We start from the raw sequence: 27,740 nt of genomic DNA on the forward strand, positions 1-27,740 counted from the left end.
AATTTTACAGTGTTGACAGTAACATAATGAAATTTGATGAACTTGTTCCTTTAGATAGGTTTATTAAGTGTTTTAAATTACAAAATTTTAGATCAATAGTTGAGAATTTTAGAAGTTCTCAAATGTAAGTCGAACTCAAAATCTAAAATTTTCTAATAGATTCTTTAGATCCGACAGTTTTAACCCAAAAGCTGTAAAATTTGGTGGACTTTTTGCTTAAGAAGCATTTATTCTATGTACAAAATTAGAGAATTTTAGAACAAGAATTGAAAATTTTAGAATGTTTCCGCCAAAAGTTTAACTAGCCTAATCAAGCCTTACCTCCTCCTTGAGACAGTATAAACTGCAGAATATTTATTTTATTCTTAGCGGCGGCTTGATGAGCGGCCGTCCTTCCTCTGCTGTCCTTAATATTCAGCCTGGATGGATCAGCATAATACAGTCTTTGAAACGTCTCCAAGTTGCCACACTCCGCCACCTGAAACAGTTTTTAACACGTTTAGAAATATCCGAACTGCTAATATTTTTTACTTGGTATGTATAGAGTTTTTCGCCCCGACAGATGTTATTAAAGAGTGAAACGAGAATGTAAACAAATATTTCACTTTGAGAGAATAATGGCGAAGCTGCGCTCGGAATTCTGATAAGAATGGAGTTGAATGAGATGAAGAGTTTATTGAAATAAATTTGATAAATTTGTAATTGAATATTTCCGACCTTGGGATTTTTGTGTTTTGAATTTTGATGAGGTTTTTCTGTAATTTCCCCGTGTACTTCAATGCAGTCTGTTTATTGAAGTTGATTAGCGTCTATCAAATTTGCATATTTATGTTGTCAGAATTAATAATTTCGCTCGGATGGCGTTGGCGGTGTTAAGGGTGTCGGAGATCAATATGCAGTCCGTAATGCGTATTTTACTATAACTCGTTTATAATCACTTCTTGTATGTGTGATTGTAATTACTCACGAGGAAATCGTAAAAGTTTGAAACTTAGAATGCAGCCTGTGTAAACTCGTTATCAGCGTCTTTGGGAGTTTGGAGTTATAATGTGACCAATAAGTTAGGAACGAGTTTCTTAACCTGAAGGCACGAAACGAGATTTCTGTCATTAAATTGACTACTTGTGTGAACATGTAATAATCATTTCTTTGAGACAAAATTCGGATAATTGCTCTTCTCACTGATTCGCTTAACAATCCAATTTGCTCGCATTTTAACTCGTCAAGTCATTTTCCGGCTAAATTTACCTTGGCGCTCTCTGTCGTCTGAATAAAGATTTTTGCAAGTGATTTTAATTTGAAATTTTGTTTACGTATTGAAAATGAAAATGTAAATAAACTGATGAAAGAAATTTTCTACAAAATAAAGGAAGTCGCAGATTTCCTCAAATAAATTTTGATCCCATTTGATAAAGAATCCTCTAGAGAATCTGTTGCGAGTGTTTCTAAATGTAGCCGAGTGTGGCTTTATTATATAAATCAAATTAAAGAAACACTTGCAGGCATGCTATTTGAACTGAGGGCTTCATGTCTAATTCTAATCGAGACAGTTATCTTTTTAGAAACTAATTTGAGATATTCATTAAAATTATCTAATTTTTTTGCTAATTAACTAACGAAGTTTAATGCAAATGCATATTTGGGTAAAAATTTAGAAAAGACGAAGTGGGAAGCCAAAATTATTGGACTAAATCAATTCTTTCAAAATTGAAACTAAAGTAAATTGGTGTTGATTGACAGATTAATAGTTTGGTATAATCTACCTATTAGGATGCAGCATCGGTTAACGTTTTAATTTAATATTAGCCCACAAAGCCACAGTACCAACTTCTGTAATGACAATGATGGATCATGTCAATAATTTTATTTATTATAGAGCGTTTAATTAATTCAATAACAACACTAGTTGACAAACGTTAGAAGTAGAATTGTCCCCCTCATCCTAAATTTTTGATCACAAAAAATTGCTCGAAAATCATTCAATGAAAGAGTTACGCAGAAATCCAAACCGCGACTTCTTTGGTTTTGTGCGTTTCTTGTTATCAACATCCAATGAATTGATTCTTATTTATGCATAGCTTAATTAGCTTAGAAGATCTCTGAGTAAATTTTAGAAAAAATATTCATGAATTTTATAAAAAAATTACAATTGGTGTTTGTCCCACTAAACTTGTTCTAAAATTTAGATTAAAGAACCAATACACGAACTATTAAATCTAATAAATTAATTGATCGTAAAATGTAAAATTCACTAATTTAAGTTTTCAAAATCAATCGTTCGTTCCGGAAATAAAAAATTCTAAAATTTTAAATTCGTGTTCTAAAATTCTCTAATTTAGTACACTGAATGAATGCTTCTATAACAAGAAGTCCACCAAGTTACACTGTTTTAGGGCTAAAACCGTCGGATCTAAAGAATTTATTTGAAAATTTTAGATTTTTAATTCGACCTACATTCGACAACATCTAAAATTCTTAATTGTAGATCTAAAATTTTGTAATTTATAATACTTAATAAACGCATCTAAAGAAACAAATTGACCAAATTTCATTTCTTTACTGTCAATACAGTCGAAGTTGTGACTTTTTAGAAACATTTCAATTTTTAGTTTTCAGTTTGTTCTATAAATAAAACGTTGTAAAAATTTTGCGTTTTATTCTAAAATTCTGTAATTTAGTGTATTTAGAAACGCTTTTAAAGTAACATTTTTACCAAATTTGAATTTTTTACCATCAAAATTGGCCAATTTACAGAATTTCGAGTTCTTCCTAGAAATGAAAAATTCTAAAATTCACAATTCGTGATCTAAAATTTTATGATTTAGTACACTCACTAAACGTTTCTAAAGTAACAAGTCCTCCAAATTTGATTAGCGTAAAAATTGTCTATTTTTAAAATGTTTTAGAAAATATTGAAATTCGAATTTTTTTGTCGAAATAAAAACTTTTACAATTTGTAATTCATGATCTAAAATTTTGTAATTTGAAACACTTAATAAACGCCTATTATGTAACAAGTCCACCAAATTTGACTGTATTAGCATCAAAATTGTCGAATTTACAAGATCCTAAAAAAAATTGAATTTTGAGCTCTTAAATAAAAAATTCTAAAATTTGAAATTTGTAATCGAAAATTCGAAAATTTAGTACAATTTATAAAAGACTTAAAAAACAAGTTAGCCAAATTTGACAGCATTAGCGTAAAAATTGTTGAACTTACAGAATTAAAAAAAAAAGAATTTCCAGTTTTTCATAGTCGAATTTCTAAAGTTGGCAATTCGTGATCTAAAATTTTGTAATTTCGTACACTACATAAACGCCTGTTAAGTAACAATTCCACCAAATTTGGCAACAATAGCGTCAAAATTGTCGAATTGACAGGATGTATTAGAAAAATAAATTCCGAGAAATGAAAAATTCAAAAATTCGCAATTCGTGATCTAAAATTCTGTAAGTTAGTACATTTAATAAACGTCCATAAAATTGCAGTTTTTCGATAAATTTTGCGTTTCTAAATGATTTCATGAGTGGTCAGAATGAAAGATGAAACATAAAAATTATGCAGAAACTTTATCGATATTTTATAATTTAAATAAAATTGAAGACGTTTTCACATCAATCTTTTTTCGCCCTAGACAAAATTTTCGTAAAATTGATGTTACAGCCACCTGATTGTCCAAAAAAAAATTTACAGTGACATCAACCTCCCATTTTGTGCCAACTTTCCAACAAATTGGCGAGTATTTCTATATTTAATAATAATAATTATTCATTGTACTTTCTAAAAAAATCTGAACAATTCCTTTTAAAGATTTTCTTCTGTTAATTTTTTTGATCCATAATAAGCAAACTAAGAACTCTTCATCATCAAGAAGTTTTCTAAAATTCTCTGAATCTGGACCTGAAATGACTTTCCACTTTAAGAATGGTTTTCCACTTTTTCACTACAATTTCTTTCTAAAATTTGTTTACTAGTGTAATGAACTTGCTGCGTTCAATCAAGCAGAAAATAAAATTTTAATGTAAAAATGGTGGATGCGCCGGGAAAAATACCAAAAAAACACTCAACACCAACTCACACCGTCTTCAAAAACGACGTAAATCTACCACTACATCGTCAAAAACTCCAACAAAAAATAGACGTGGGTGTATATTTTCGTTTCGCTTCGTCAGATCAACTTGCCGACAAATTTTATTAAACAGAAATTCTTGTCCCGCTTAAATAAGACTCTAAAGGAAATTAAGCCAGATAATGGCTAGACAAATTAAAATGTTGGCCAAATTGGATTATTAATTGAATCGGTGAAAAGGAGACGCCGAATTAAAGAACGATTACTTTCACAAGGGTGATTTTATAATAAATTTAGCATCGATTCGTCTGGGTTCTAAAGATGCTAAATTGGACTAATTTTCGAAATCTTTTTATTTGATCAATATTAAATGGGGAAAAATAAAAACCTTTTTGCGACTTAGCGCACTGCAGCCCTCCGCAATGCATGTCCTGCCAAAAATTGCACGAGGAAAACGTGCGGCTTTATTTTTTATTATTTATTATTGCTGATTTTACTCTGCTACGTAACCAGTTAATAAAAGGCTCTTATTGACATGATGGTATTTTTTATCCAATCAAAAAACAAACAAAACAAAACTAATATCATATATCTTCATTTTGTTTGTTTTTTTCCGAAATTCATCTCTTGTAATGTCCGGAAGTTAATGGTTTTCCCTGATAGAGTTTAATCACGGATCAGAAGCTAAACTTAATCTGCTTCGCGTGGGATTTAACGAGGAATATAAAAAATCCGATGAAAAATAATTGATCAAGTATTAGTTTTCTCAAACTTTGATATGTTGGAGGTATTAATGACGAGGATGACAGATAATTAGATCTCTCATACTTCGAAGGCCTTGCCCATTAAAACTTTTGAACTGATTTCAAAGATTTAATTTTAGGAGCTGTCGTTACTCAACATCGGCCCGATACCAAGCTAAAATCAATTAGTTTTAATTGACAAAAAACGTTCAAAAAATAAAATAGTAAGCAACCACTCAATCCGATCATTCCATCTCTTACCGCGATAACTTCGTTGATTTCTTGCACGGACGGCTTCTTGTAGAAAGTCTGCAGTCGCAGGACCTTCGACCACTGTTTGGCAACTCTGGAGGAGCCAGAAACGGCCATTCTTTTCGGTGTAAACCCCAGTTTTGAAATCGCGAGAACCAAAGTCCGAACGGAGAATTTTGAGTATTCGCGGCACCAACGACCGAACGACTGTCGCTATTCTAAGGATTGCGCTTTTAGTATCCTTAGTCCTACTACGCCGAATCTGAAGTTTCGCAGGACCTTGTTTAATCAAAGGGTTGCGTTCGCACTCTCGGAACTTATGGGAAAAGTAAACACTACAGAACGAGAGAGAAATTCCAGTGGGAGGGCATTTTAGACGTGACTTGGATAGCAACGAGAATTTTTGCACCGAAAATCCAGTTCGGTTTTTACGTTAATTCCAGCTGACATTATTTTTGAGGATTTGAAAGATAATAAAACTCACCGCTCGCGGTTGTAAAATGAGACACATTTTCTGCGCAGATTTTAGAATAAAAGCACCTGAAGAAATGATTTATTTGTTGACACCACGAAATATAAGAGGGTTGTGCAGCTGTCGATGTGTAAAGATGTACGCAAATACAAAGTACAAATCCGATAATGCCAAGGATGAAAATTCCGACCGTCCCGAGAGTATTGGGTTGACTCGAAGATCTAAATAAAGCTTCGGTGGGTTTTCGTTTTGTAAAGAAATTCCTAGTCTTGGATCTTTATGCAAAAATTCGTTTGAAGCGAAAAGCGCATTTAATAAAAAGTTTTTGTGCAATCATGGATGCATTATAAAGCAGGAACTGGTTGTGAAGATAAACGATCAGAGGAGACATTTTTTTATCAAGTTTTTGAGACAAAACGTTTTAACCGCAAAGATAATTTTATTAAAATCTCTATTTTATGTTGAAAAAACAACCTGATGGTCGCAGTAGGTTAAAAGATTTATTTGTTTTCAGTGGATTTCAGTCTGTTTACAGCACCATTATGTAGGATAAGTATGAAATATTTCATTTCAGTGGCAGGATCTTATCGTCTTCTGTTCTAAAGTTAATGAAAATAATTCTACATTTCAAGTAAGAAAAATATCTCGGAGAAATAAATTGTTGAATTTTAACTCTGAAAGAAGATAAAGGAGGATGAATTAAAAGATAACACTAGTCAACAAATTTTAGAAAAAAATGATTCCCCATCTAAAGTCTGTTTTGCTCCAGTTCAGAAATATTCTTGAAACAAAATTTTCTGAGGTGTTGCTGTAGAAAAATTTACCAAAAAAACTACAATTTTGTAAGCAAGTGTACAAAACAACAAAATTTTAGATTACAAATTGCGAATTAAAGAAATTTTCATTTGGACTAGGAAAAACTCGAATTTCACATTTTTTAAAATCGACAATTTTGACGCTAAAGTGATCAAATTTGGTGGACTTGTTACTTTAGAAACGTTTATTGAGTGAACTAAATTACAGTATATTAGAACACGAATTGGGAATTTTAAAAATTTTCATTTCTCGGAAAGACTCGGAATTATTATTTTTCTAATACATCCTGTAAATTCGACATTTTTGACGCTTATGCAGTCAAATTCGGTGGACTTGTTACATAGTAGGCGTTTATCGAGTGTACCAAATTACAAAATTTTAGATCACGAATTACGAATTTTCCAAATTTTTATATCGACTAGGAAAAACTGGTAATTTAAAATTTTACAAAATCCTCTTAATACAACAATTTTTACGCTAGTGCTATCAAATTTGGTAAACTTGTTGCTTAAGAGGCGTTTATAAAATGTACTAAATTTCAGATTTTTAGATTATAAATTGCAAATTTTAGAATTTTTTATTTCGATTAGGAAGAACTTGAATTTAAAAATTTTTGAAAACATTTTTTAAATTCGACAATTTTGATCCCAAAGTGATCAAATTTAGTCGACTTGTTACATAGTAGACGTTTATTAAGTGCGCGAAATTAGAAAATTTTAGATCATAAATTACAAATTTTAGAAATTTTTATTTCGACTAGGAAAAACTGGAATTTTATTTTTTTTAAATTCTATAAATTCTACAATTTTTATGCTAATGCAGTCAGTCAACTTTGGTAGACTTGTTACACAATAGGCGTTTATTGAGGGTACAAAACTACAAAATTTTAGATCACGAATTGCGAATTTTAGAATTTTTCATTTCGACTAAGGACTCAAAATTCAATTCTTTGTAACATCTGTAACTTCGACAATTTTAATGCTAATGTACTCAAATTTGGTGGACTTGTAACATAATAGGCTTTTATTAGGTGAACGAAACTACAAAATTTTAGAACATGAATTGCCAATTTTAGAAAATTGTATTTCGACGAAGAAATTCATTTTTTTTTTAAAATCCTGTAAATTCGACAATTTTGATGCTAATATTGTCAAATTTAGTAGACTTCTTACCTAAGAGGCGCTTATAAAGTGTACTAATTACCGAATTTTAGATTACAAATTACGATTTTTAGAATTTTCCATTTTTTGGAAGAACTCGAAATTATTATACATCCTGTAAATTCGACAATTTTGATGGTAAAGAAGTCAAATTTGGTGAAGATGTTACTTAAGAGGCATTTATTATGTTTACTAGATTACAAGATTTTAGATCACAAATTTTTCATTTTTGAGTAGTTTTCGAAATTTAGAATTTTCGAAAATTTCTTGAAAATTCGACAATTTTGACGCAGAAATGATCAATTTTGGTGAAAATGTTACTTTGAAAGCGTTTATTAAATATACCAAATTTCAGAATTTTAGAATCAAACGCAAAAATTTTAGATCGTTTCATTTATAGGACAAATTAAAAACTAAAAATTGAAATGTTTCTACAACGTCATAAATTCAACAAAATTAACAGTAAAACTATGAAATTTGGTGAACTTGTTCGTTTAAGTGCGTTTATTAAGTATTCTAAATTACAAAATTTTAAAACTCGAATTAAAAATTTTAGATGTTGTCAAAAGTAGGCCGAACTTAAAATCTAAAATTTTCTAATAAATTCTTTAGATTCGACAGTTTTAACCCAAAAGCAGTGAAATTTGGTGAACTTCTTGCTTTAGTAGCATTTATTCAGTGTACCAAATTAGAGAATTTTAGAACAAGAATTTAAAATTTCAGAATTTTTCATTTCCAAAACGAACGAATGGTTTTGAAAACTTGAATAAGTGAAGGTAACTGTGTTTCAAGACTATAAGTCGAAAGAGACGACTTTTACGAATTTGTATTTAAAGATCCACCCATTCTTCATAACAAAATGGAGAATGTGACTGCAATCGGAATAAAACCCAAAAAAAGATCGCATTCATTGGCCCGCACTATTCTTATCAAAGTAGTTTTTACAACAAAAAACGCACCCAAAGATCCTCCTCGATCGTAACCTTTCCCTCATTGGCTGGCTGTTTAAAATTGTTGTCTATTGGATACATTTTTAGCTAATTAAATCACGTATAAACAAGAATCAAAAGAAAAGAAGGTTTTGATTTGCTGCGTAATTTTTTTAGTTAATTTTAATCAACATATTTATCAAAACAGTTTATTTTCTTATGGCTTCAAAGTTTGTTTTTGTCTTCTAAAGATCAAACGTTTCCAGGTGACACTCTTGTAAAACAATATTGTTTAAGCGATGAAATATTAATGCTTCAAAAGAAACCGGATTCTAAAAAACTGCAAAATTCTTCAACTTTATAATTGCGCATCTTCGTGAATCAACGAAAATTTAAATTCTCGTATTAATTTTCCATTCATTTCATGTAACATTTTACTTCCTGTCGTACTTTTCTCGAGCTTCGCTAAAAATTGACAGTAAATAATGACCTGATAATGTTTCCTCGGAAAAGTCGATAAAAATAAAACAATTTCTTCCTCTAAACTTCCACGTTTCCTTGAAATGACAACACTTCTAAGCCTTCATACTCCCACAATCAATATAAATGATAACAGGCGAAAAACTCGCCCATAAACGACATTTTCTTCCGCCAGAAACTTCCATTATTGACACACGAAGAGAAATTACTTTATAGTCTGAGAGTTGCATACGACGTGATCTCATAAAATCCCAAAAGCTCGAGCTATACTCACGTCTAAAATCGTGTTTTTACTCAAGTTCACTGCTCTTAGCCACTGATTTTTACGGTGCATGGTGATGTTAAAGAAGACAAAACTGGGGATCAACTGGTCACACTTTTACGGTGATATCATCGGGGCGTGCCTGGGGAGGTTTGTTTCACATTAAGCAAATACAGTGCGTGCTTTGTAGTCTTTGACGACCAACTAATTGATGTAGTCATTATTTTTATATCGGTCATCTGCAGGTAGTAGTTACCGAAATTCGTCACTAATGAAATGAAAACGCCACTCATTTCCATTATTAACTGGAGCGACAATTTTCTTTTAATTTCGTGAAAGGAACCAAGTTCAAGTTCAAATCGTTGTTTACACTGTCGACCTCAAATTTCAGCCTCATTAAATTCCCAAGAGTCGAGTTTAAGTGATGAAACGCTCCGATACTTAAAATCTCATTACGCGGCGATCAGATACTCACCCGCAGAATCCTGAAAGGACTTTCAGTCATGAGACAGATGCCTCCGTTGTCTTCCGGGGGTTTTCCTGCGTTGCTTAGTCGGTGGATGTCGACGGAAGATGGCAGCATCGTTTGTAGTTCGCTGGAGTTGACTCCCTTGTCGCCGGAGGAAGGAAGAATGTTGCGGATTGACAGCATCAGTCTTGACTAAAAGAAAAGTTTTGGCGGGAATTAGCTTGTCGAAGATCAGAGTTTATTTTTTATCAAATTCCATCATTGCGCAATAAAATTAAAGAGAACTGAATACTTGGTTTGCTGAATATTTAGTTCGTCTTCGAAATGAAAATTTCTAAAAAGACTATTTCTTATTCTAAAATTTTGAATTTCGGAACAGTAAATTAACAAGTCTAAGGTAGTAAAACCTTCAAATTTCACAGCTTTAGGATGAAATCTGATAAAGTTACAAAATTTAAGTGAAAGTGGTGGAAATTTTTGGTTCGTTTTCAAAATAAAAATTTCTAAAAAAATTGTTTCTTGCTCTAAAATTTTGGAATTTAACACAGTAGATAAACAAGTGGAAAGTGGTAAAACTTCCAAATTTTACTGTTCTAGGACAAAATTTGACAAAGTTATGGAATTCAGACAAAATTAATAAAAATTTTTAGGTCGTCTTCAAAATGAGAATTTTTAAAAAATTTGTGTCTTGCTCTAAAATTTTGAAATTTAACACAGTTAATAATCAAGTCAAAAGTAGTAAAACCTCCAAATTTCGCACTTTTAGAATGAAATCTGACAAAGTTACGAAATTTAAGCGAACGTAATGAAAATTTTTAATTCGTCTTCAAAATAAAAATTTCTGAGAAATTTGCTTCTTGCTCATAAATTTTGAAATTTGGCACAGTACATAAACAAATGAAAAGTAGCAAAACCTTCAAATTTCACACTTTTAAAATAAAATCTGACAAAATTACGGAATTTAAGGGTAAATGGTGGAAACTTTTGGTTCGTCTTCAAAATAAAAATTTCTAAAAAATTTGTTTCTTGCTCTAAAATTTTGAAATTTGGCAGTTAATAATCAAGTCAATAGTAGTAAAACCTCTAAATTTGACACTTTTAGGATGAAATCTGCCAAAGTTACAGAATTTAAGTGAAAGTAATGAAAATTCTTAGTTAGGCTTCAAAATAAAAATTTCTAAAAAATTTGCTTCTCGCTCTAAAATTTTGAAATTTAGAACATTAGATAAACAAAACAAAGATAGCAAAACTTCCAAATTTCACACTATTAGAATAAAATCTGAGAAAGTTACGGAATTTAAGTGAAAATGAAGAAAAGTTTTAGTTCATTTTCAAAATAAAATTTTCTAAAAACTCAATTTTTTGTTCTAAAATTTTGAAATTTAGAGCAATAAATAAACAAGTCTAAAGTAGTAAAACCTCCAAATTTGCCACGTTTAGGATAAAATCTGCCAAAGTTACGGAATTTAAGCGAAAGTAATGAAAATTTTTAGTTAGACTTCAAAATAAAATTTCTAAAAAATTTGTGCCTTGCTCTAAAATTTTGAAATTTGGCACAATAAATAAACAAAAACTTTCAAATTTCACACTTTTAGAATAAAATTTGACACAGTTAAGCGAAAGTGGAAGAAATTTTTAATGTCTTTAAAATGAAATTTGTAAAAATTTTGTTTTTTGCTCCAAAATTTTGGAACTTAGAACAGTAAATAAACAAGTAAAAAGTAGCAAAACCTTTAAATTTCGAAGCTTTAGGATAAAATCTGACAAAGTTACGGACTTTAAGTGAAAGTCATGAAAATTTCTACTTCGTCTTCGAAATAAAACTTTAAAAAAAATATTTTTTTTTTACAAATTTCTATTTCCAGTTACTAATGATCATTGTTACTAGGACAACTATTGCTTTAAATAATACTAGTTAGTTTCTACAACAAATGAACAAAAGTCGACTTTACTGAGTGTTTTTGTTTAGCAACCATTTAATTTATGATCACGCAACTACACCTAACAAGTTTATTTTAGCCGCTGAAATCAAATAATTTTTCTGAGTGGCCATTTGGCGTCTACTCGAAATTCAATCGCTCATAATCGTTTTGTATTGACGTAGTAAGAGTTTAAGCACAGTTTTGGATTCGGCGATAAAATCAAAATGCACGCTTCAAATTATGAATTATCGATCTAATTATCACGATATTAGTACAAAGAAAGAATGATACTTATCGAACCAGATTATCCAAATTGATCACAAAAAGCACTTCCCTTTGAAAGTGTGTGTTCTGACTAAAACTAATATGGAAACTCTTTGAGTTCAATAATTGTTATAAACAATTACATCCTTGACTTGACCTCTAACAATCTTGAAACAACGGTGCAATTATCGAACCTGTCTGCATCTAATAATAATATGCAACACTCACTTTTATGCAATTTTCCGCGGATAACTTCCGTTGTGTTCTAAATTTAAAGTAATAAATGCGCGCTAATTGCTTTTGTGAAAATCATTGAAATATTGAGAAAATATCGTCCTATTATTGTCGAAAGTGCGATTATTAGAAGTACACAGATACAGGTGTGGATATAGTTATAAAAAATGAGCCATTATTAAACAATTATGAAGCTTATCAATATCATATCAGTGAAATTGCCATAGAAAATCTTCAAAAAACGAAAATATGACAGCCATGAGAGCAATGTTAGAAATGCAACATTGACATCAATGAATAATGCATCTGGGTCTATGTCGATTAATACCAACTAATTAAATCCAATTACTTAATCCAAGTGCCTAGCAACTGAGAATCACATCAGCTCTAAATTTAAAAATCTCGTAAATTCTGATAGCCAGTAATATTTTATCGATGGTACAATAAACTGGAGGGTTTCCATATCGAACGCCATATGCTCCTCATAAAAGAACAACAAATATGTTGAATCATCGCTAATTAGTGATCTAATCAGATTATGATAACTCACCAGCGGATTTGAGCGACTCCGGTCCTGCTCTGGAGGCGACGTCTCAGCCTTTTCCGGTGTGTCATCAGGGATGATGGTGACTTTTTCAGGAACTTCAACGGATGGTAGCACTGTTATTATAGGCGTTGAGGAATTCACCCGCGACGATGGTTCTTCAGTGTCTATTCGCCAAGTTCTGGCCATTTGAAGGAGGTGCAATAAGTTTGGCATTGCGGTTTCGCCCCACTTGGGGCACTCCTAAGTGTCCTGGAAAATGGGAAAAATTCGTAAAAGGACAGGTTTTCGAAAAGCAAACTGGTTGGGAAATGGGCTATTAATTGAGGGAGGTTTTAGTTTTATTACCCAAATTAGTGCCGCAATTTGGGAATGTCAAGTTCATGTGTGTGAAGTTAACACGGCACTTCGTGTAATTGAATGAAAATATTGTTACGAGAAGATTCTGGAAGCTTCGAGCGCCAGCGCTGGAATGTTCCGTGCGTTTCGAGAATCGCCGTTTCTAGAAGGTCGCTGAGTCATAGGCGGAACTCCCGAATATTCTCGCAGCGCTCCAGCATTAGGCTAGTAGTAGGGGAATATCTGTATATAGGGGAGTAGCGATAGTCAAGAGATAGTCTAGTCTAGTATTTGGAAATCCTGAAAAGTGTTGTAATTGTGAAGTACGAGAGTGTTCATAGTGCACGATAAAATTGTTATTGTTACAAGCGAGACTTTTGATTTTTCGGCCAACGTGACAACTGGTGTCAGAAGTGGGATCCCGTCCAGCATTGTGATCGAGAAAATTCTGGAATTTTCGATCGGAAAATTCGTGACATTACCGGACTGTGACATTGTTACTTGATTGTGGACAATTTTTATGCCTGTTCAAACCAGACAGCAAGCCGCAGAAATGGAGGCGCTGCAAGAATTGATGGCTTCGATGATGGCGAAAATGGACACACAACAAAAATTGATTACGAATTTAGAAGAAAAAAGACAAAGAGAAAAACTGGAAGAAGAAGAACGAAGACAAAATGAAAAACATGAAACAGAAGAAAGAAGACAAAGAGAGAAACTAGAAGAGGAAGAAAGAAGACAAAGAGAGAAACTAGAAGAGGAAGAAAGAAGACAAAGAGAAAAACTAGAAGAGGAAGAAAGAAGACAAAGAGAGAATGCAGAAATCTTGAACCAGCTTAAAGATATGGAACAAAACATGAACGTAACTATTATGGTTAAAGTCGACGAAATTCAAAAAGAGGTAACAGAGTGCATAGGAGGCGTTAAAGAAGAACTGCAAAGCGTCAAAGACGAGGTACAAGTACATGTCAAAGATCTGGAGCGATTTAAACAGCACATGGAAAATGAGTTACTACGCTTAAGGCGTCAAGTTCCAAATAGGACCGACCTGACCACAACGAAAGAAATGAAACCCCCGACTTACGATGGGTCGACTTCATTCGACAGCTATAAACTGCAATTTGAAGTTGCAGCTAAACACAACGGATGGTCGGAAGAAGAAAAATCGTCATTCTTGATAGTCTCATTGAGAGGTGCAGCTCTCGACTTGTTAAAGACCATTCCAGATCGAGACAGGGAGCGCTACGACCAATTGGTGGCGACGTTGGAAGATAGATTTGGGGACCAACACCTTCAGCGAGTATATGCCTGGGAGCTCAAGACTCGTCGGCAGAGGGTTGGAGAATCGCTGCAGGAATTTGCGGCAAGTGTTAAACGACTTATTTTGCTGGCCTATCCTTCGGCGCCGGAAAATTTTGTCGAACGAATGACCATGGATACGTTCCTGCAAGGTATTCGGGATCCGAAGTTACAGAGCATTGTGCGTTTTGGCAGATACAACACCGCAAAAGAAGCTTTGGTGTGCGCATTGGAGATGGAGGCCGTTTTGAAGTATTCTGTGAATGTTCCCGACTGCCAACAAATCCGAGCCGTTGATAAAGAAGAGACAACGTCTACGGCCACAACCACAAATACGGACCTGAATGACATCCTCAAGGAGCTCAGGAAGTTACTGAAGTCTCAGGAACAACGAACTAGCCAGACCTGCTCTCGTTGGGGCAAATCAGGTCATTTTGAACGTGACTGCAGGGTTGTTCTCGGGAACGGCCAGAACGCCTCTCAGACATCAAAGAAAACCGTGAAGTCCGTCAACAAGTCGAAACCGACGAGAAGGCAACGCAATAATGATGACGCACTCTCTCGTAGACTTTTCAATGACTGCAAGCAATACTCGAGGTTCGACGGACCAATACGAGTAAACAGGATAGTCATGGGCTGTGATGACGATTGGACTGCTGGGAACCTTCGAAGGGATCAACAAGCAGACCAACAGATTGGGCCACTGCTGGAGTGGAAGGAAGCGGGTAACGGAAGGCCGTGTTGGAAAGATATCTCGAAAAGAAGTCCAGAGTTGAAAGCGTTGTGGGCGCAATGGGACTCCCTCCTAGTAGAAAATGGAGTGCTGAAAAGGGCATGGGAAAGCGCAGATGGGAAGAAGATAACCTCGCAGTTACTAGTACCCAGGAGTAGAGTTTCCCGAGTCCTCAGAGAGGCTCATGACGGGACATCAGGCGCTCATTTCGGAGTGAACAAAACGTTGAGCAAGATTCGAGAACGGTATTACTGGATTGGCTGTCGTGAAGATGTTGAACGATGGTGCAGGAGATGTACGGGTTGTGGGGCAAGTGAAAGACCTCGAACGCGAACGGAAGGTGGTATGCCGTTCTACAACATGAGAGTTCCGATTGAGAGAATCGCCACGAATGTGCCCAGGCCTTTTCCGAAGACGAATGGTGAGACCCTCTTGGGAACACATCATCATATGCGACAGAGAATGAAGTTAGCTGACAAAAGAATGCGGCCCAGGTATAATGTGACGGCTAATCGTGAAGGATTCCACGAGGGAGAGTTGGTGTGGTTATTTAACTTCCAACGGAAGAAGGGCCTATCTCCGAAGTTGACACCTACATGGGAGGGACCGTATAAGGTGATCAAGAGGATCAACGACGTGGTGTATCGGATCCAACGCAGCGCCCGTTCAAAGATGAAAGTGGTTCATCTAAATAGACTTTGTAAATATCACGGAGAATCAGGTGTTTGGTCTGATCGGGACGATCAGAACTAAGAGGGGGGCAGTGTTACGAGAAGATTCTGGAAGCTTCGAGCGCCAGCGCTGGAATGTTCCGTGCGTTTCGAGAATCGCCGTTTCTAGAAGGTCGCTGAGTCATAGGCGGAACTCCCGAATATTCTCGCAGCGCTCCAGCATTAGGCTAGTAGTAGGGGAATATCTGTATATAGGGGAGTAGCGATAGTCAAGAGATAGTCTAGTCTAGTATTTGGAAATCCTGAAAAGTGTTGTAATTGTGAAGTACGAGAGTGTTCATAGTGCACGATAAAATTGTTATTGTTACAAGCGAGACTTTTGATTTTTCGGCCAACGTGACAATATGTTTAGAACATTGCATGATGTAGTAAAAGGATGATGGACGAGAGGATCGATATGGATTTGGTAATGAGTCGACGCTAATCTAAGAATTTTCGTGGTAATTGATTGCATGCATTTTTAATACCAATAAGAGAAATGGGCAACTTTTTCGACTCTCGAAGATTTTAAAAACGGATTCTTAAATATTTCTTTCCATCTGTTATAGTTTCCGACATTTTGAGCAGAGAACCTTCAAAAATTTAGCCCTCTGGCGACAACCCAAAACTTCAAACGGCCATAACTCAGTTATTTGTGAACCGATTTTAAAGAGTCTTACCTTTTTGGATTCTACGTGAAATTCTGCGTTAAATGAGCCATAATAAGGTGCTCCAAAAATACGCAAGATATCGAGCTAATTTCACATCACTAAGAACTAGGCTAATTCATCAATACACCAACTTTAAATAAAAAAAAACTGTCAAATTAAACATTTGCAACTGAACCTACTGTAGCAATAAATTATCTAAAAGAAAAGACGAAAATTAAGTTAGTCAAGTGTTTTAGCGTTTTCTTCCTCAAAACAAAGTTGGAGTCAGTTTCAAAGCAACCGAAAATTTTTTCTCCGCAACTGTAAATATTTGTCCAGTCGTAAATAATATTATTCGAATAAACATTTCCAAAGTAAAAATAACTACAATAACTTCTCAAATTTCGAAACTAAATCGCCAAACCGTCAGTACTCGCTTCATTAATCAAACAATGAGCAAAATTTCACAACTTCAAGTAACACAACCTTTCCCCTAATTGATATTAAATTTCTTAATCAATTAACTAAACCAATCCCGAAAACTTACGTGAAAAATCCGCAAAGCTGTATGAAACGAAATCCCGCACAAAACTTTCACGATTCACGTGCGACGTCGACTCAACCCCGTGAAAAAATGACGCCTATAAATCAACATAGCTGTGACCAGAGCAATCTTGATAATCGAACGCGCATCAGACATACTGAATTATCCAGAAATTGGCCAGACAAGATTGGATGTTTTTCAGTGACGAGCGGGGGAGAATCTAATTCAGAACTTTTTCAGGCTTCAGGCGTTGACCAAAGTTGCGTTTATTTCAGAGTGTGGTGTGAAATGGTTGGAAGCTTGAAAGTTTTTCTATTTCGTTCGATGAATCTGACCCAACCTTGTACACTCCCGTGGAAAAAGCTCTGAATTCCCATGGAATCAAACATTTACGATCTAATAAAATTATGTCTCAATAACGTGTCATACGCTATTTCCTGAAAAAGTGGAGTTTCATGCAACCTCGGGGAGGTGGCGGAGATTAATGAGATTACATTATTAAGCTCTATTCGTTTTTAAATTAGCACTAAAAGCTGGGTGAAATTTAATAAATCATGCAACTATGCGGAATTGATGCACTTTGTTACTGTTAATTAGGGATAAAAAACATTGCGAGAGATTCGCAAAAATTGCGTCATGAAAAATAAAAGCACAAAATTAGTTATTAGCCATATGCGCTTTTAACAAAACATCGTCAGCAAAAGCACATAAACTGATTGTTAGTTTTTCCTTGTTGTGACGTCCTGAATGCAGTTTCTTTGTGCGTATTTCGCATTCATTCATGCAAAAAAGCAGTAACATGGGTATTTTTTTTTCCGTTTTTTACTCAAGTTTTAAAATCAAATTTGACAAAGATTCGTCAGTTTTGACATTTTTTAACTTTGCGTAATTGATAATCAAGTTAAAAGTAGTAAAACCTCCAAATTTCACAGTTTTAGGATGAAATCTGACAAAGTTACGAAATTTAAGCGAAAGTGATGGAAATTTATAGTTTATCTTCAAAATAAAAATTTCTAAAAAAATTGCCTCTTGCTCTAAATTTTTGGAATTTAGCACAGTCGATAAACAAGTGAAAAGTATCAAAACCTTCAAATTTCACAGACTTAGAACAAAATCTCACAAAGTTACAAAATTTAAACGGAAAGTGGAAAAAATTTTTAGTCTGTCTTCAAAATGAAAATTTAAAAAAATTTTGTTTTTTGCTCTAAAATTTTGGAATTTAGCACAGTTAATAGGTAAGTCAAAAGTAGTAAAACTTTCAAATTTTACAGCTGTAGGATGAAATCGGACAAAGTCGCGGAATTTAAGTAAAGTGGTGGAAATTTTTGGTTCGTCTTCAAAATAAAAATTTCTAAAAAATTTGTTTCTTGCTCTAAAACTTTCTAATTTGGCACAGTTAATAATCAAGTGAAAAGTAGCAAAACTTCAAAATTTCACATTTTTAGAATGAAGTCTGACAAAGTTACGGAATTTAAGCGCATGTGGAGGAAATTTTTTGCTCGTCTTCAAAATGAAAATTTCTAAAAAAATTTGGAATTCAAAAAATTTAAAGTAGTAAAACCTCCAAATTTCACAGTTCTAGGTCGAAATATGACAAAGTTACGAAATTTTAGAATTTAGCACAGCTAATTAATAAGTCAGAAGTAGCCAAAACCTCCATCATTGAGAAAATTGAGATCTTGCCTTTTTGACTCTTATCGTTTAGAAGTTACAAAACAAAGCTCTAGCTAGACTCGCATTCATAAATCGCTGAAGGAATTCAAAACAAACATTAAATTTTTACTTCCACGCCTCCACAAAACAGAATTTAACAAAGATATCGCCGTATTAAATTTAGATTTTCTCGCAAAACTATTATAAGTACTGCTAAATATGCTTAAAATATGTACGTAAAAACTTGCAGAAATTTTCATGATTCACAATAATCACACAGTCAACACATCAGTTTAATCACGACATTAAAGTTGTTACGACTCAGAAATGTTGTCCATAAAATCTCAACAAATCCGAATTAATCTCTTTGAAATTTGACATCCTGTTATTCTAGGGGACAAGAAATGTTTCGGATTAAACTGACGTGGAAGGAAGAATAATAAACAGTCGATTTTCTGTGAATTCCGGGCGGCAATAACTTACCAAAAATTGCCATTTTGAAGCTAATGAAAAATCGGCAACCCTCTTCTCCGACGCCCACGTCCCCCATTACCCATCGCATTAAAAAAAGTCGTTGACTTTTACGACGAATTTCCAGAAAATATTAAGGTGATCCTTATACTATAAATTTCAATTAGTACCGGCCAGACAATTCATCACGAAAGATATAAGTCAAGTGTCAACATAATAACGTTTAGTGGTAATTTATTGAAGCCTTTCAGGGGTGAGTTCACCCCTCGCTACCACGCGACTCTTAAAAGGCTGCGTCTCGGGTTGGAAGGGTTAACCGGAAGTACATTTTGTTGAACAAAACAAAAAATGAAAACGTAATTTCAATTATAAAAATAGCCAGCAATTAAGGAAAATGAAGACGCGTTTTGTAAATATTGAAACACGCGTTTAGTCGCTCAATGAAATTATGAGCTATTAAAGTTGTGTTGATTGGAACGGCTTCGATTAAAATAAGCAAAGCACACAAAGAAATTTCCACAGAAGTTCGCTCTTACCGCTGTTTTGAAACAAATCCTTTTTGAACCTTTGGACACCCACTTGGGATCTCTTCTGGTTGAAAGTTTTCAGAAATAATTAATGTTTTTGACAAGGCTTATCTTATCGGACCATGAGGCCTTCAAATGTCCCTACATCAACAAAGCTACGGTTGGTTTAGGATGCAATGTCCACCCAAGGTTACAATTTTTTTCAAATTTTCACGTTGTAATTCGGTCCTGTTGCAAATGTTGCAATGGTGGTGTTATGTGAGTTGGGCTTTGGGGCACAAAAGACGATTGGGTCACTGCAGTGTGTTAAAATTCAAGTTGTTTCTTACCGTTCTTAAACCGCAGTTGCATCTAAGGGAAATTTCACTTCATTTAGACCATCTTGAAAGGTTGGCACTAATTAATTACCTAGGTAACTTTATTACGCAGCAAATTTCATGTCAAAATTGCAAACGTCAAATTCTGGGGGACAATGATGCCAACCTTGTCATCTCAAAGTTTCCAAAGCTAATTCAAGATTCCAACTTTGAATAACAAAATAATTGTCAATGCGGACGTTTCTGCGTCTATAAGTTATTTTACCGATTTACAAAGGAAAACCTGCAGACATTAGCAAGATTTGAAAGGAATAAGTTAAATACCTGTAGTGGATAATGTAAATTTTAATTAATAGATGGCGCCACATTCGCAATGACAAATTTATTAATAATCGCAGCGTATGATGTAAAATTAAAGTTATAATGAAATACCTGCTAATCTAGACTGGAAATAACAAAAACAAGTTAGTTGCTGATGCTCCTACAATTTAGTGACAATCTCACAACTGCCGAACGACCAATCACAGAGCCGCATTTTAAATTTGGCGCCTACAAAAAGTTCTCAGCCAGGGTTGGCATCATTTTCCTTCAGAATTTAAAATAAGTGAAATGTTCTTCAGATGCGACTGCTGTTTAAAAACGGTAAAAAACTAATTTAAATCCGACACGATCGTCTTTTGTACCCCGAAACCCAACTCACATAGCAACTCACATAGCACCGCAATTGCAACATTTGCAACAGGAACGAATTACACGATAAAAATTTGTGACGTAAACCAACTGTCAAGTTGTTGCATTTCTGCGAGGGAAACTTAGGGCGATTAAAAATGCGAGTTTATATAAATAAAATATAATTAACCGGCATAAATAATAAAAATAACATAGAAGTAATAGTGTCATGATAAAATAGATAGCAGTAATTCCACAAAGTAAGGCTAACCCATTTAATTCGTATTGGAAATAAATTATTTACAATTAGTACAACACTCCATTGCGCAATAAATGCGGTTACTTTTACCCATGACAAAACAAAATTTTCTTTTGATTAACGTAATCACAAACAAATTACCACTGCAGCGAGTATTAGAAAATAGTAATAAAGTAATAAAAAATATATTTAAATATAACAACACGTCAACCGTCGAGTTGATCCTCCACGTTCGTCCACTCCTGCTCCTTATACCTCCGACAATTCGCAATGACCATGGCGGCTAAGTTCTTCACCGGGATGGGCGGTAAGGGATGATCGATCAGTTCTTGCAGTAACACCAACCCCCCTTCTTTCTCAATCAACGAACAGTACTTTTCCGCTGAAAACACGCTCAAAATAATCGTTACAACCCTTGGAGAGACTTACGATACACTTTGGTCAAGTTCGCTAGCGCCCAAACCGCCCACTTCTGGCACTCTGGAGTGTGGTACACCTTAACTAGATACAAAATGGGTTCGAAGGACCTGTAGTTGATGTTCCTTTGCGAGTTGAGGTCCCATCGGTCGATCGCGCGGACCATTTTATGCAAAACGTAGCTTCTTGTGGGTTGGAAAACCAGCCAGACTTCGGGGCCGTCCGATGCTATGTGAGAGATGACTCCAGCGGCGTTGTAACTCACCTCGATGCCGTCACTTTTGGAGTCGAGGAGGTCGGAGAACACGGTCAAGTATTTTGAAGTGACTAAGTAGTGGCGGAGCTCGCGGACTTCGGCGACGTTGCCGAGGAGGCCCATCATGTTGCGGAGGAGCTCGTCTTTATTCGGGAATTTCTGCGGGAAATCTGTTAGTTTACAGTGGTCGAAGTAGCACTCGTCACCTCAAGACACAGTAAGAAATATTCCATTCCTTTGATTTCTAAGAATTTTCTACAGTTTGAAGGCGTTTCGTCGGTTACGTTCCACATCGTCGACCAGGCTACTTCTAGAACATCATCACAGTGGCCGCGTTCTAACCTATCGTTGATTAGCCAAATCATTTTCTACAAAATTCAAATTAGAAAATTCACAAGACGAACTGAAGGAGTTACATTAATAGCTCCGAGTTCTCCTAGTTTGACTTTCTGCTGCCCGTCGACTTGACAAGCTAAAGAATTTAAAAGATATATTCCTATCCGCTGAACGAAACTCTCCTGCACCATCCCATACACCGAATGCAAGAGAATCTCCACCAGTCTCTCATAATCAAACAACACATCCGATGGAATCTTAAACTGACACAGCGTAAGACACCCGTTCCTCATCATCGTCTCGTCATTCCTATGAATGCTCATTCCGTTCAACAGAGTCGTGATGATCCTTCGCTTCACACGGACGCAATCATGGAGTTGTTTCCCTGTACCTTTCACTATGTAAAAAAGAGTGGCGCTGCAAGAAATTGATAGAAACGGAGGAAAAGCATGGAAGTGGAGACGCACCTGCCCGAAATCTGCACGTGTCGTTCAGTGAGGTGGCGGTTCATGGCTTCTAAAACTATGTTTAAAGCTTGTCCGACGTAAGCGCAGCTTTCGAATCGTAAGAGATGGAAAAGCTCGTTTAACACTTTTTGCAGCATGTCGGTTCGGTCGAGGAACGCTAGAGCGGCGACGAGGATTTGTTCTTCGTTGGCGTTGCCGGCAATCTGGAATTTTGAAATAAAAATTTCTGAAAATTGTATTTTTTGCTCTAAAATTTTGGAATTCGGCACAGTGGATAAACAAGTCAAAAGTGGTAAAACTCCCGAATTTCACAGTTTTAGGAGGAAAGCTGACAAAGTTACGAAAGTTAGTGGAAGATGGTGGACATTTTTGGTGGGTCTTCAAAATAAAAATTTCTAAAAAACTTGTTTCTTGCTTTAAAATTTAAGAATTCAGCTCAGTGGATAAACAGGTCGAAAGTAGTAAAACCTGCAAATTTCACAATTTTACGATAAAATCTGACAAAGTTACGCATTTTAATAGAAAGTGGTAGAAATTTTTAGTTTGTCTTCAAAACGAAAATTTCTAAAAATTTTGTTTCTTGCTCTAAAATAAACCTTCAAATTTCATAGTTTTAGGATGAAATCTGACAAAGTTATGAAATTTAAGCGCAAGTGAAGGAATGTTTTAGTCTGTCTTCAAAATAAAAATTTCTAAAAACTTTGTTTCTTGCTCTAAAATTTTGAAATTGGCACAGTAGATAAACGAGTCAAAACAAGTAAAACCTCCAAATTTCATAGTTTTAATATAAAATCTGACAAAGTTACGAAATTTAAGCGAAAATGAAGGAAATTTTTAGTCTGTTTTCAAAATAAAAATTTTCTAAAAAATTCGTTTCTTGCTCTAAAATTTTGGAACTCAACACAGTGAATAAAGAAGTTGAAAGTAGTAAAACCTCCAAATTTCACAGTTTTAGAATAAAATCTGTCAAAGTTACCGAATTGAAGCGAAAGTGGAGGAAATTTTAAGTCTGTCTTCAAAATGAAAATTTCTAAAAATGTTTCTTGCTCTAAAATTTTGAAATTTGGCACAGTAGATAAACGAGTCAAAACAAGTAAAACCTCCAAATTTCATAGTTTTGGTATAAAATCTGACAATATTACGGAATTTAAGCGAAAATGAAGGAAATTTTTAGTCTGTCTTCAAAATAAAAATTTTCTAAAAAATTCGTTTCTTGCTCTAAAATTTTTAAATTTGGCACAGTAGGTAAACGAGTCAAAACAAGTAAAACCTCCAAATTTCATATTTTTGGTATAAAATCTGACAAAATTACGGAATTTAAGCGAAAATGAAGGAAATTTTTAGTCTGTCTTCAAAATAAAAATTTTCTAAAAAATTCGTTTCTTGCTCTAAAATTTTAGAACTCAACACAGTGAATAAAGAAGTTGAAAGTAGTAAAACCTCCAAATTTCACAGTTTTAGAATGAAATCTGTCAAAGTTACCGAATTGAAGCGAAAGTGGAGGAAATTATAAGTCTGTCTTCAAAATGAAAATTTCTAAAAATTTTGTTTCTTGCTATAAAATGTTGGAATACAGCCCAGTAAATAAACAAATCAAAAGAAGTAAAACCTAAAAATTTCATAGTTTTAGGATGAAATCTGACAATATTACGGAATTTAAGCGAAAATGAAGGAAATTTTTAGTCTGTCTTCAAAAGAAAAATTTTCAAAAAAATTCGTTTCTTGCTCTAAAATTTTAGAACTCAACACAGTTAATAAAGAAGTTAAAAGTAGTAAAACCTCCAAATTTCATATTTTTGGTATAAAATCTGACAAAATTACGGAATTTAAGCGAAAATGAAGGAAATTTTTAGTTTGTCTTAAAAATAAAAATTTTCTAAAAAATTCGTTTCTTGCTCTAAAATTTTAGAACTCAACACAGTGAATAAAGAAGTTTAAAGTAGTAAAACCTCCAAATTTCACAGTTTTAGAATGAAATCTGTCAAAGTTACCGAATTGAAGCGAAAGTGGAGGAAATTTTAAGTCTGTTTTCAAAATGAAAATTTCTAAAAATGTTTCTTGCTCTAAAATTTTGAAATTTGGCACAGTAGATAAACGAGTCAAAACAAGTAAAACCTCCAAATTTCATAGTTTTGGTATAAAATCTGACAATATTACGGAATTTAAGCGAAAATGAAGGAAATTTTTAGTCTGTCTTCAAAAGAAAATTTTTCTAAAAAATTCGTTTCTTGCTCTAAAATTTTAGAACTCAACACAGTTAATAAAAAAGTTAAAAGTAGTAAAACCTCCAAATTTCATATTTTTGGTATAAAATCTGACAAAATTACGGAATTTAAGCGAAAATGAAGGAAATTTTTAGTTTGTCTTAAAAATAAAAATTTTCTAAAAAATTCGTTTCTTGCTCTAAAATTTTAGAACTCAACACAGTGAATAAAGAAGTTGAAAGTAGTAAAACCTCCAAATTTCACTGTTTTAGAATAAAATCTGTCAAAGTTACCGAATTGAAGCGAAAGTGGAGGAAATTTTAAGTCTGTCTTCAAAATGAAAATTTCTAAAAATTTTGTTTCTTGCTATAAAATTTTGGAATGCAGCCCAGTAAATAAACAAATCAAAAGAAGTAAAACCTAAAAATTTCATAGTTTTAGGATGAAATCTGACAAAGTTATGAAATTTAAGCGAAAGTGAAGGAATGTTTTAGTCTGTCTTCAAAATGAAAATTTCTAAAAATGTTTCTTACTCTAAAATTTTGAAATTTGGCACAGTAGATAAACGAGTCAAAACAAGTAAAACCTCCAAATTTCGTATTTTTGGTATAACATCTGACAAAATTACGGAATTTAAGCGAAAATAAAGGAAATTTTTAGTCTGTCTTCAAAAGAAAAATTTTCTAAAAAATTCGTTTCTTGCTCTAAAATTTTAGAACTCAACACAGTGAATAAAGAAGTTGAAAGTAGTAAAACCTCCAAATTTCACAGTTTTAGAATGAAATCTGTCAAAGTTACCGAATTGAAGCGAAAGTGGAGGAAATTATAAGTCTGTCTTCAAAATGAAAATTTCTAAAAATTTTGTTTCTTGCTATAAAATTTTGGAATGCAGCCCAGTAAATAAACAAATCAAAAGAAGTAAAACCTGAAAATTTCATAGTTTTAAGATGAAATCTGCGAAAGATACGAAAGTTAAGCGAAAGTGGAGGTCATTTTGTCTGTCTTCAAAATGAAAATTTCTAAAAATGCTGTTTCTTGATATAAAATTTTTGAAATTTGGCCCAGTAGATAAACAAGTCAAAAGGAGTAAAACCTCCAAATTTCACAGTTTTAGAATGAAATCTGACAAACTTATGAAATTTAATTGAAAGTGGTAAAATTTTTACTTCATCAAAATAAAAATTTCTAAAAATTCTATTCGATATTTCTTCAAGTCGTGAAGTAATACAATTATCACTTGTAGAATTTTCTGTTATAATTCAGTTTGTGTAATTAGCGCATCGTTAAATTTTCCTCGTAATACAGCGATTGAAAATGTTTTTAAATCCGTAAAAGAAACATTATGTAACACATTATTTTAAATAGAAATTTTTTGCCCTTTTAGCCAGAATTAAACCTTAAACATCCTGTAACTCACGCTTTCATTGTAAATTGTAAAAACAATAATCTGTAAGTGATGTAACAAGATTGTCACTTCCGACGTCCATTTCTCTGTAAGTCAATAAATAACTTCAATTTGCAACAAACGCGACCCTCAATCACCATCGATCATCGCGAATTGATGCGTCATTTATTCCAATTTAAACTCTTCTCCCCCAATTCTGTTCGTTTTTAGATTTCAAACAGAAACGTTTTAAGGTCAGAAACACTTTGGGGAAGTTCAAAGTTTTAATTCCACTCAACCTTATTCTGCTAAGATCTAGGTTTTGAGGTCTTAACCACAAGCGGTTAACCACGACAGGTTAATAAAGTTCAAGCACGTGCAGACAAATATAAATTACAAGCTTTTTAAACAATAGGCCAGTATTTCTTAACAATGAGATAACTTTGTACTTTTGAATCACAATAAAATTGTGTACACTGATAATGTTAAATAAATTTCTCTTTCTTGGAAAACTCACCAATTTCGCAGGAATATCATGCCTTAAACACGCATCATGCGACGTCTCGTACAGCCCCAAGTACTGAAACGGCGTCTTCATCCTGGAACTGAGTCCTGGAATATCCGAACAAACAGGTCCAGACATAGTTTCCGCGACTCCTCTCCCTGCCAAGTTTGTTCCCGAGATATCCAGAGATGTCAGTTTCGGGAGACTGTTGACCAGGAGCGTCAAAACCTGCCAACCCTTCTCGTACGTCCCGTGTTCTTCCTTGGATTGCGAGATGTCCAGGTGCCGCAACGTCTTCAGCTTGCAAATCGCAGGGATCATCCCCTCAATCCCGGATACGTTATATAAAACTAGCGACGCTAAGTTAACTAAATGTTCCGTGTAAACAAAGTTGCCCAGATCGCCGCAATTCGACAAATCGAGATGCGTTAAAGAGTTCAAGTGTCTGAGGAGCAACACGTAGAAATCCGGTTGAAGAGCGCTCAAACTTTTAAGGGCGAGTCTCCTCAACGCGGGGGCTAGAAAAATAAAGCCTCTGTCGTAGTGCTCTTCAGTGAATTTCAACTTCCCGAAGATGTTCGTGGGAAAGATGTCCGTTTTCTCGCCAATGGTGAGAGAAGACAAGCTTGTGCCATATTCAGTTATGTGTTTAATACAACCAGAACTCAAATTCGAACTATATGAAATGTCTAACTCTAGAAGCTTATGCTGCAATAAAATTTCTAAATCCCTATCCGTTATGTCCGTGTCCCGTAATTTCACTCTTTTCAACCGCGTGCTGTGTCTATCTTTAAAAATGTTAATAAAATTCGAGTTGATTCGACACAAGCTATTTGAGCGCACGTTCAGGAATTTCTCGCAGATTTCCACAGGTAGATGGACGCCCTCTTTCAGATTCAAGCGCCCCGTTATCTTGCAAGACACACATATCGTCTCCAAGTTGTTGTTGATGTAGTTGAAACAAAGATCGAGGAGACTTTCTGGGGACGACGAATTACAGAAAGAACAAGTCTCTAAAGGTAAAGCACTCGAATGCCGACATTTAGACTGGAGCATCTAAAAATATTCAGGTGAACAACTGAAGAATCCGTGCTCTCTACTCACTTTGGAACTAGAATTTAATCAATTCCTTGGGCTAACATGACAACTGACCATGGAACTTCAGCAATGACATTCACAGCTGAGAGGTCCTTAAAAGAGTTCAATTTTTCACAACACTTTTCCAGATGTTTTCCAAACTATTTTTGTTATTGAGTAATTTTTGACATTTTGACATATTTTCACGTTTCCCCCATAATCACCTCCAACTGTCATTTTTGACGTTTAACCTAACCTAGTAACCACAACAAGAAACGCCAGAATTCGCCAAAAACCTCACCGACA

At 34.3% G+C, this 27,740-nt stretch overlaps 2 protein-coding genes across 5 annotated transcripts in view; both read right to left on the bottom strand.

Annotated features, from left to right (window-relative positions):
• The window catches only part of TrpA1 (Transient receptor potential cation channel A1), a 33,215-nt gene extending 20,116 nt beyond the window's left edge, over window positions 1–13,099 (bottom strand). For 2 of the 4 annotated variants that reach the window (XM_088029965.1, XM_088029964.1), the window contains exons 1-4: window positions 12,966–13,099; window positions 12,624–12,869; window positions 9,660–9,845; window positions 322–478 (exon numbers count right to left, since the gene is read on the bottom strand). In XM_088029965.1, coding sequence (XP_087886091.1) covers window positions 322–478; window positions 9,660–9,845; window positions 12,624–12,833 — 553 coding nt within the window. In that variant the 5' untranslated portion in view covers window positions 12,834–12,869; window positions 12,966–13,099. Of the gene's footprint in view, window positions 1–321; window positions 479–5,074; window positions 5,261–9,659; window positions 9,846–12,623; window positions 12,870–12,965 lie in introns of those variants that run through there. The other 2 variants (XM_088029967.1, XM_088029966.1) reach the window with 1 other exon arrangement.
• A 7,608-nt stretch (window positions 13,100–20,707) lies between these two features.
• On the bottom strand, window positions 20,708–27,680 carry LOC148180116 (protein zer-1 homolog). Its single transcript, XM_088050892.1, has 7 exons — window positions 27,462–27,680; window positions 26,370–27,413; window positions 22,265–22,467; window positions 21,878–22,214; window positions 21,668–21,829; window positions 21,218–21,620; window positions 20,708–21,170 (listed from the first exon to the last, which is right to left on the bottom strand). The coding sequence occupies exons 2-7, from the start codon at window positions 27,411–27,413 to the stop codon at window positions 20,995–20,997; spliced, it is 2,325 nt and encodes a 774-aa protein (XP_087907018.1). The 5' UTR covers window positions 27,462–27,680; the 3' UTR covers window positions 20,708–20,994.
• Between the last annotated feature and the right edge of the window lie 60 nt (window positions 27,681–27,740).

This window comes from Gnatocerus cornutus, chromosome 2, assembly GCF_029298725.1.
Source record: "Gnatocerus cornutus isolate USDA-ARS CGAHR chromosome 2, icGnaCorn1.1, whole genome shotgun sequence".
In the NCBI taxonomy this organism is placed as follows: Eukaryota; Metazoa; Arthropoda; class Insecta; order Coleoptera; family Tenebrionidae; genus Gnatocerus; species Gnatocerus cornutus.

Coding starts and splice junctions, on each gene's coding strand:
- LOC148180116 (XM_088050892.1), bottom strand. CDS start 27,413: ATGCTCCAGTCTAAATGTCGGCATTCGAGTGCTTTACCTTTAGAGACT. Junction 22,468..26,369: donor ATGATATTCCTGCGAAATTG/GTGAGTTTTCCA, acceptor TCAAAATTCCAG/ATTGCCGGCAACGCCAACGA. Junction 21,830..21,877: donor GAGAACTCGGAGCTATTAAT/GTAACTCCTTCA, acceptor TGAATTTTGTAG/AAAATGATTTGGCTAATCAA.